Source organism: Xenopus laevis, chromosome 1S, assembly GCF_017654675.1.
Source record: "Xenopus laevis strain J_2021 chromosome 1S, Xenopus_laevis_v10.1, whole genome shotgun sequence".
NCBI lineage: Eukaryota > Metazoa > Chordata > Amphibia > Anura > Pipidae > Xenopus > Xenopus laevis.
The window spans coordinates 161,289,581-161,299,231 of record NC_054372.1 but is presented as its reverse complement, the minus strand read 5'-3'; the positions used below and the strand labels follow the sequence as shown (position 1 = coordinate 161,299,231).

The following is a 9,651-nucleotide window of genomic DNA, read 5'->3' as shown; positions in this document are numbered from 1 at the left end:
TACAGCCCCATTAAAAAAAAAACTTAATGTGTCTATTCCTTCGCTCTCCTGCGGCTGAACGCAGAAAAACGGAACGCAGGGGAGCGCAGCTTCAACCCCCCGTCAGTAAAAGCTGCTTACTCCACACAAATGCAGTTGTATGTATCAGGCCAACTTGTGCCAAAGGAAAAACATTAAGTGCCCACAGTTTTGCTGGAATTCTGGGTGAAAAGTAGTAATGTATAAGGAACAAACATGAAACAAAAATTGCACTCAGCACACTACACTTGCAGTCATAAACAAGCTCTTACATGGTACATTATGGGATGTTCAAGCATGAGGGCACCTATAACTCTTTCCTTACTCACTGGTTATGCTTTAAATCTCAGCACTTGTTTGACTCCATTGACTTTCCATAAGAGTGTTGCTGCTTTGATTATGTTAATGGTGATGTTGTCTCATAGTAGTGAGATTATGAATTCTGCAATTAACGCTACGACCAGCCTGTGAAGCAATCCTCCCCTGCTCGTACCTCATATGCATATACTACGGCTAAATTCTATTTTTCAGCTGTTCTGTCTACGACATTCACCAACAAACAAGCTCTTTCTCCATTTCATAATAACAAGCTACACAAGAATTTACAAGACTTTTCATTTTGGCTGGTATTTTATTTTTAAATACTTCAGTTTTTAATACTGCAAGATAAAATATCCCCCAACCCCAGAAAATGGAAATGCCAGTTTAACCGAGAGTGTTGCTTATAATGAGTGAAAATTAAGGCAGTTGAGCCTTTGTGCGCTAAAAGCTGAGAAGCATCTTATCATGTGTCCAACATTTAATCCTCAAACACGGTAGTGACCAAGAACAAAAGGCTTGTGGAACTGAATATGAAGTCCATGTGGTGATAGAAAGTGCATCATACACTTAAAAATGCCAAGAACAGCAGCAAATGTGTTTTCTCATTTGGCAAACCAGCCAGTAGCCTTCTAGTATTATAATTACCCCTTGTTTATAGTGCCAATATGTTATGCAGTTTTTTTACTGGCTTTGCTTTTCATTCACATCAGTCCCTGTCCAACCAGAGTTTATAATCTCAGCTAGTAATTCTGGTTGAAATCAAACTCATGCACATAGGTTAGGCTTGGTTTCATCAAGAGCCAATCTGCCTGTATGGAAGAACACATACTTTGTTCATAGTCCTATGGTTGGAACTGAACTCAGGACAAAGCGCTGCGATGTAGTTGCACAGCAATGTGTCCTCCATTGTCCCTGTAATAGCTTCCTTGTTTGTATGATTAAGATGCAATCCATTCTGGCAGCAATAATTTAATGTTTAAAGTGTTCTCCAACCCAGTTTGAGTTTATTGTCCAAAGGTTCATATGTTTGGAGATGGATGATCATTATCTCCCACATTCAGGTTTCTGTTTTAAGACGTGAGGCCTGTGTGGTTTTTGTGGTTTCTGCACTGTGCTGTGTATCTCTGCTGAGAGGAGAAACACTGGACTCAATGATGCTCTCCTTGGACCCCGCTCTTTTCTGTAAGACAAAATGTTCATAGTGAGGTTTATGGGAGGCATTTATACACGATCAGCTTATGTTACGGCTGATGTTCAATAAAAGGTGCAATCGATTTTGTTAATTAATAGTGGTGGCCAAACACGCCTAGTACCTAACATGAATCTAAAATGCAATACAAGATGCTTTTGCAGTATATACAACTAGTTGGGTATTTTTCAACATGGCGCCTTGAGTAGAGATTTATTTCTCTCTACACCATGGTAAGTAGAAAATAAAAGAGTTGGGGGTTGAACTAGATAAAAATATGACCTTTCTCTTGGTGCCCTTGAAGGAGAACTAAACCCTAAAAATGAATATGACTAAAAATGCCATATTTTACATACTTTACTTATTGCGCCAGCCTAAAGTTTCAGCTTCTCAATAGCAGCAATGATCCAGGACTTCAAACTTATCACAGGGGGTCACCATCTTGGAAAGTGTCTGCGACACTCACATGCTCAGTGGGCTCTGAGCAGCTGTTGAGAAGCTAAGCTTAGGGGTTGTCACTAATTATCAAGCAGAAAATGAGGTTGGTCTGTAATATAAGCTGTAGCTACAGGGCTGATTATAAAATTCTGATGCTCATTGCACTGGTCTCTGTGCTGCCACATAGTAATTATCTGTATTAATTACTAATCAGCCTTATACTGTGACATTTCTATTCTATGTGTACTGTATATTGTGAGTGGGTCCCTAAGCTCAGTAAGTGACAGCAGCACAGAGCATCTGCAGTGAATCAGCAGAAAAGAAGATGGGGAGCTACTGGGGCATCTTTGGAGACAGATCTTCACTGCTAAAGGGCTGTGGTTGCCTTGGGCTGGTACAGAAGCACAAAACATAATGTACATACTTTCTAGTCTACTTCTTTAGTTAAGCTTTAAAAGGATACTGTCATGGAAAAAAAAATTTTTTCAAAATGAATCAGTTAATAGTGCTGCTCCAGCAGTGCTCTGCACTGGAATCCATTTCTCAAAAGAGCAAACAGATTTTTTTATATTCAATTTTGAAATCTGACATGGGGCTTGACATTTTGTCAATTTCCCAGCTGCCCCTGGTCATGTGACTTGTGCCTGCACATTAGGAGAGAAATGCTTTTTGGCAGGCTGCTGTTTTTCCTTCTCAATGTAACTGTCTCAGTCGGACATGGGTTTTTACTATTGAGTGCTGTTCTTAGATCTACCAGGCAGCTGTTATCTTGTGTCAGGGAGCTGCTATCTGGTTACCTTCCCATTGTTCTTTTGTTTGGCTGCTGGGGGGAAAAAGGGAGGGGGTGATATCACTCCAACTTGTAGAACAGCAGTAAAGAGTGCACATGACTTGCACAAGTCACATGACTTGGGGCAACTGGGAAATTGACAATATGTCTAGCCCCATGTCAGATTTCAAAATTGAATATAAAAAAATCTTTTTACTCTTTTGAGAAATGGATTTCAGTGCAGAATTCTGCTGGAGCAGCACTATTAACTGATTGATTTTGAAAAAAATGTTTTTTCCCATGACAGTATCCCTTTAAACAAATAAGAGGAGAGGGGTGGCTGCAGTTGAACATTATTTACTGATTTATCAATTCCATGTGTAATGGAAGTCCATTGACAAGCCCTGAATGCTCTGTCATCATATTCTAAAGATACACATGATAATTTGCAGCTTGCCTCCTATGCCAGTTGCTGGATCTCGGGGAATCTTTACACCACTGCAAAGCAAAAGAGATTTACTCACGTGTTGTGCAGGAGGCCCAGTTGAACCATGAGTGTCTGAGGCACGTGTCACAGTTAGAGGAGGAACAAGGTCGTTTTTTGCACTGAAAGCAAGAAATGTGGCATCGCTGTTACACAGTAGAAGGAACATTATGCAATTAAAATAAACAATGGATCTTGAGTAACAGCAAAATGAATAACAAGGAGGAGTACAGGAGGAAGATCACTGTGCCTGGGTTTGCCACTATTGGTCTACAGCAGCATGTAAAGGGTTGATCTGCTACACTAAGAAATTACAAGGGTTAAATATGTTCTTTCCATCTAAGTTTCAAAACAGAGCTAACTCTAACTGGCAGCCATTATTTCTGGGGTTCCATTGTGAAACCTGCTTGAAGCAGTGCAGCCTGCAGGCATCTACTAATAAACTGTAAATTCAGAGAGGTACATAAAACACGTGTCTGGCACCATTTTTCGAATGCAACTTACTTGACTTCTGATAGTACTGATCTCTCCCCATCAGAACACTGAGATCGTCTATACTGGCGAAAGCTGCGGGGAGAATGGGAGTGGCGGATACGGATGGGGTCACCCTGCGTCCTGATAAGGGAATACAATAATGTGAGACTACGTTGATATCAGCTTTAAGTCAATATAATCATAGCTCTTACAGCAACATAATCAGCCACCAAGATAAGTGCTGTATCGTCTGAAATGACAGATAAATACCCTGTATATACGAGTTGGTTCATTTAAGGTGATAGAACTTACTCTATTTTCATGTATGGAATTTCCTTTAATTGTTCATCAGACAAGCCTGAGGGATCAACCAGTTCCTTCCTGCAAAATAAATCAAGAAAATTAACTTCCAAGAAAAGAAGCAAAAAAGATTTGCAGCCAAAATTTCCCATTATCAGTGTTAAAGTTTTGATGAAACACTTGTCCCGGTAGAACAAAAAGGCAGGTTCAAACCCTTCATAATACACTGGACCTGAGCTGCTGCTGAGACTCTTCATCTATGCACCACTACACGTGACACTTTAAATGTAATTTGCCAAGGCAGGCAGTTTCCCACCCAAACATAACACAGGTTTGTAGTGTAGGAATATTTGCTTCACAAAGCATCCAGTACTCTACTATTTAGTGTCTACTAAAGATAGAAAAAGCATTGTGTAGTTCTTCCATATTTACAATTCCTTGAATATAAAGGATGACATATAAGTATTGATTTAAAGGGAATGGTACACTCTTCTAGCAGGCCTTTATTCATACACAATCTCTATTAACTGGCCTGTGATTTAGGGCTATAGGAATGAAACACATGAGACATATAAATGCTTTACAACAAAGAGGAAAGTTTTTACCTGAAATCAGACATGCTGTGGAAATGCCATTTTCAATGAGTAATAGTTGACTCCCACTGCACTGGGCTGAGTATAGCCCTTTAGTACTAAATACTAACACTTCAAACACTTTACACTATTGCTGTGGGTTGAGTAAAGCCCTTTAGTACTAAATTATTAACACTACTAATACTTTACACTACTGCTGTGGGTTGAGTAAAGCCCATCATACTAAATACTAACACTACTAATACTTTACACTACTGCTGTGGGTTGAGTATAGCCCATTAGTACTAAATACTAACACTACTAATACTTTACACTACTTCTGTGGGCTGAGTAAAGCCCATCATACTAAATTCTAACACCACTAATACTTAACACAACTGCTGTGGGTTGAGTATGGCTACACCCAAACCAACCGTTAGTTGTGTTAATAGAGAGATTGTGTGCTGGCAGATGACTTGAGATTTAGTAAACCAAAATTGCAATTGCTTTATTGTTAAGATTTAGGACTGGCTTGCTTATTTCCAATTCAGGATCTATACACTGTGGGAGTGTAGAGTTACAGTATATTTTAGTGCTTGAAGATATCTGTAGTTTCCTGAATAGATATCAAATACTATGATATGGTGTGCATGCTAGCTGGGCTCTCCAGGGTGCAGTAACATTTTTTTTACACAGAGCCAGAATTAAAAGAATGACCGTTAGAACGCTTTCCAAATGTGCACTGCCCTATCCTTTCCCCACACACAAACAATAACTAAACCTGATACTGCCACCAAGTGGAAGCCTCGCCTAACTGTCTGCCATTCTGAAAATTGACAGCAAGGGTAATGAGATATGTGATCATTATTATTATTACACAAAGTGCCAACATATTATGAAGTACTTATACTTTGCATACATAATTCGGTGTCTGTGTTTGGACATTATCCATCTAGCATTAACATACTGTAGTACCAAGAATCACTGCTTCCTCCGCACAGGAACCATATTCTATTACGATATTCTATTATGAAGCAGCTGGAACAATAGACAATGCCAAGGAAACCACATTCTAAACAGTTAATGTTCATTACTATTACATTTCTATTGTGCTTGATAAACCCACTTAATACCTACAGCTGAATGCAGGCATTGGCCTCTGGAAAATGAAATATGTTCTTTGTAGTTGGTCAGTTTTAATAGCTACCGGTAAATGAAAAAGTAACTTTGAAAAGAAAATGGTACTTAATAATAAGTTCCCTTTTAATGAAAAGAATGTTAACCTTTGTTTTTCATTGTGGCACCACATTATGGGGCAAATTCACTAAAGTGCGAAGTGGCTAACGCTAGCGCAAATTCGCCAGCGTGACGTCATTTCGTTACTTCGCCGATCTACTAACGGGCGCTGGCGTAAATTCGCTAGTGAAGTGGACCTACTCTAGCGATACTTCGCACCCTTACGCCAAGCGAAGTTGCGCTATGGCGAAGGGACGTAACTACGCTAATTCACTAACTTGCGGATTTTCATGAACCTTAACTCTTGCGCCAGACTTGCCTTCGCCAACTGAGACCAGGCAAAGTGCAATACAGTAGATAGGGCTTCAAAAAAAGTTGAAATTTTTTCTAAGTCCCAAAAAAACGCTGGCATCTTTTCCTTTTTAAGAGTGATAGGCTGAAAAAGATTGTACATATTTTTGGGGGTACCCTCCTTCCCCCCTACATTTCCTAACATATGGCACCTAAACTATACAGTGGGCACATGTATAGGGCAAAATAACAACTCTATTTTATTTTATGAAGCTTTCCCAGGCTTGTGTAGTGTAATGTATTTGGTGCTACACATACGTCCATTGTACTTTAAGTTGGCGCCGTATGCAAATTAGGCATCGCTAGCGTAACTTCGCTTTGCTTGACGAATTAACGCTAGCACAACTTCGCTACTGTTCGCCTCCCTGAGCGCAACTTCGCAATTTAGTGAATTTGCGTATCGCTGGCGAAACTACGCCTGGCCAAGTGCGGCTGAGTGTGGCGAAGGCATCGCTAGCGCATTTTCGCTGCTTAATGAATTTGCCCCTATATGCTTCAAATAAATAATAACCTTCTTCCCCTGTTGGAAGTGGTCGCTAAACAGTTTCTGGGTTTCGCAAAAGCTATATTAAATTCACACAAAGGCAAATTTATCGCACAAAGGCATAACTTATCGCATTGCGAATATTTTTCTGTTACCGACTTTTATCACATTCCCCTACTGTATGTGTGTTCCATTGACCAAACAAATCACGCCACATTCTCTATATCAGGCACCCAATAAGGAGATCAAACGCCTACTAATCAAGTCAGATAGGGCTAACTCTATTGAATTAAGAATTCAATGCTTACCAACTGGCAAAACTTTTATTTATCAGCTCAATAACACTGGTCCTGGATTTCTAATAAAGTACTATAAATAATGCTGCAGCAGTTCAGCTATGAACTATGCCTTCTGCCACATAGGGAGAACATTATTATAACCTATACTATTCCCAATGTAGCCAAAAGGAAGCACCCTACTTCCACTCCATCAATAGCTGCAAACTACTTTATTTCCATCAATTGTATGTGTTAATCATAAAGATCATAGATCAGTGTTGCACAGCATGTAGACATATCCACACCTGGAATAACTGGTCTCCTTTGCTAAGAAAGAAACTTACTGAATATGCTTCCATAACGCTTCTTTTGCTTGCACGTCTGGGCTCCTCCTGAAACAAAACACACAGATCTTGATTGGTCACTTTCTCTGCTATGGCACAGGACATAATCCATGCAAGACAGCAACAGTAGTACAACTGCTTTTTGTTTTTCTGTTTATTCTGTTTACCTAAAAAGATATCTAAGATATTTTTAAAGCATAGAGACATCTATTGCTGACAGTGATGCTATCCCCAAGATTTTTCTGTACTGATAATGAACACGTCTTAAAGTGGCCATACACGTGCAGATTTTTTACTTCCAAACGACTGATTCCAGAACGATAATATTGATAACCGGATGGTTGATGGTGTACCAACGATCGTCTCGACATTAGTGTTTCCAAAATTGATCAGATGAGTTTAAAAATTTTAGTCGTTCAGGGATAAAATCCCTCTTTGTGCATGAATATCACCCTATCACCTCATATGGAATATCACCCTATCACCTTATATTTAAAAGAAGTTTATTATGCCATAGCAAGACATAAATCCATATGTCTGCATGGAGCAGGGAAGGAGAAACTGACTATATACTACAGACAGTGACACAATGCTAGCACCACTCCTCGTTTGTTGAACAACGTTTGGCATATGGATGGCATATCATATGGTAAAATAATCATCAGATGGTCGTTTAACAATACAATCGTTCACTGCAGAATGATAAAAGAATGCCTGTGTATGGCCACCTTTAGTTATCACATCACCTTGCAAACTCTTCTTATAACACAAATAGCTTTAAGGCAACTAAAGGCCCAAACAAATGTATAGCATTGCATTGAATGAACAGGATTAGCCTCGGTATTTGCATTTGACACATATCTGAAATCTGTTCAATGACCCGCATATAAGCTGCACCCACAGCATGGGCACAATAATATCCTCAGGCCACTTTTGGATCAATTGTAACAATTCTCCTTTTAAAGCATCTTGTCTCTATCCAGTAAGGGTGGTGGCAGATGAGGCTACTGGGGGAGAATTGTCGCCCAGCGACAAACGGCCTCTTCTTCGGGCGACTAATCTCCCCTAAATGCCTTCCCGCCGACTAGAATGTAAATCGCCGGCGGGATGGCACTCGGATCGCTCGTGAGGCAACTTCGGGCGACTTCGGAAAATTAAGCGTTCCGAGTGCCATCCTGCCAGAGATTTATATTCTAGCCAGCAGGAAGGCACGAAAGCTGCAGCAGTTCTGAGGAAATCCTCCATATTCATTGGCAGTTCTGCCTGTAATGTTCTATTTGTGACATATGTGGAACAATGGCTTTGACTTGCTATCTCTTTGCTGCGAAATTGACATTAGTATTTGAAATTTTCAGAACTGACACAGTAACCCAGGAAGGAGGTGTTGTATTTAGTTTCTCCAGCTCTGTATGTGGAAACATGTACATTTGTATCTGTGAGGTTAGGTCCTGTCCATGTGGTTAAGACTTAAGGTGGCCATACACAGGGAGATCCGCTCTTTGGCGATGTCGCCAAACAAGCAGATCTTTCTCCGATATGCCCACACTGAGGTGGGCGATATTGGGCTGATCCGATCGTGGGCCCTAGGGCCCAACAATTGGATCAGAATGGAGGCAATACGGGCGGTCGGATCGCGGGGCTGCATCAACAAACAGATGCGGCCACGATCCAAACTGATTTTTTTACCCTGCCCGATCGACATCTGCCTGACTCTCAGCCAGATATCGACCAGGGAAGACTTAGTCTGTCAGCAGCTTTTATTGGCCCATGTATGGGGCCTTTAAGCTGGCCATAGATGTTCAGATTTAATTTGTCATCTGACGAACTTTTGGAGATCAAACAAAATACTGCAACAAGCTAAAATTAACATTAAGATTTAAATTGTTGGATGAAAGTAAAAAAAATAACAAGTCGGTGATGTTCATTAAAGGGCATGTAAAGTCTAAAATAGAATAAGGTTAGAAATGCTGTATTTTGTATACTAAATATAAACATGAACTTACTGCACCACAAGCCTAATCAAACAAATGATTTATGCTTTCAAAGTTGGCTACAGGGGGTCACCATCTTATAACTTTGTTAAACATCTTTGCAAGACTAAGACTAAGTGCACATGCTCAGTGTGGTCTGGGCTGCTTAGGGATCGTCATAAACAAAGCTGCTTGAGTTCTGCATGGCTGGTAAGGTGGGGGCTCCCCCTGCTGTTCATAAGTATGATTGTTTCCCTGCTCAGAAGTTAGGGACCATCTGACAATTCCTATCCACAGCAGTAAATGAAGGGAGAATTTCACTGCATACAGTCAGGTTTCTTATAAAAACTGTACACCTTTTTTAATTAAAGTATATTGGAGATAGGTTTCTTTTTCATTAAAGAAAGTAAAAATGGGATTTTA

The 9,651-nt window shown here is 40.1% G+C and overlaps 1 protein-coding gene across 5 annotated transcripts in view; it reads right to left on the bottom strand.

Moving 5' to 3' along the window:
- Positions 1-629: 629 nt before the first annotated feature.
- The window catches only part of epb41l4a.S (erythrocyte membrane protein band 4.1 like 4A S homeolog), a 112,524-nt gene continuing 103,502 nt past the window's right edge, over positions 630-9,651 (bottom strand). For all 5 annotated transcript variants that reach the window (XM_018235838.2, XM_018235848.2, XM_018235856.2 and 2 more), the window contains 5 exon segments: positions 7,259-7,306; positions 4,006-4,074; positions 3,724-3,834; positions 3,260-3,341; positions 630-1,519 (listed from right to left, as the gene is read on the bottom strand). In XM_018235838.2, coding sequence (XP_018091327.1) covers positions 1,397-1,519; positions 3,260-3,341; positions 3,724-3,834; positions 4,006-4,074; positions 7,259-7,306 — 433 coding nt within the window. In that variant the 3' untranslated portion in view covers positions 630-1,396.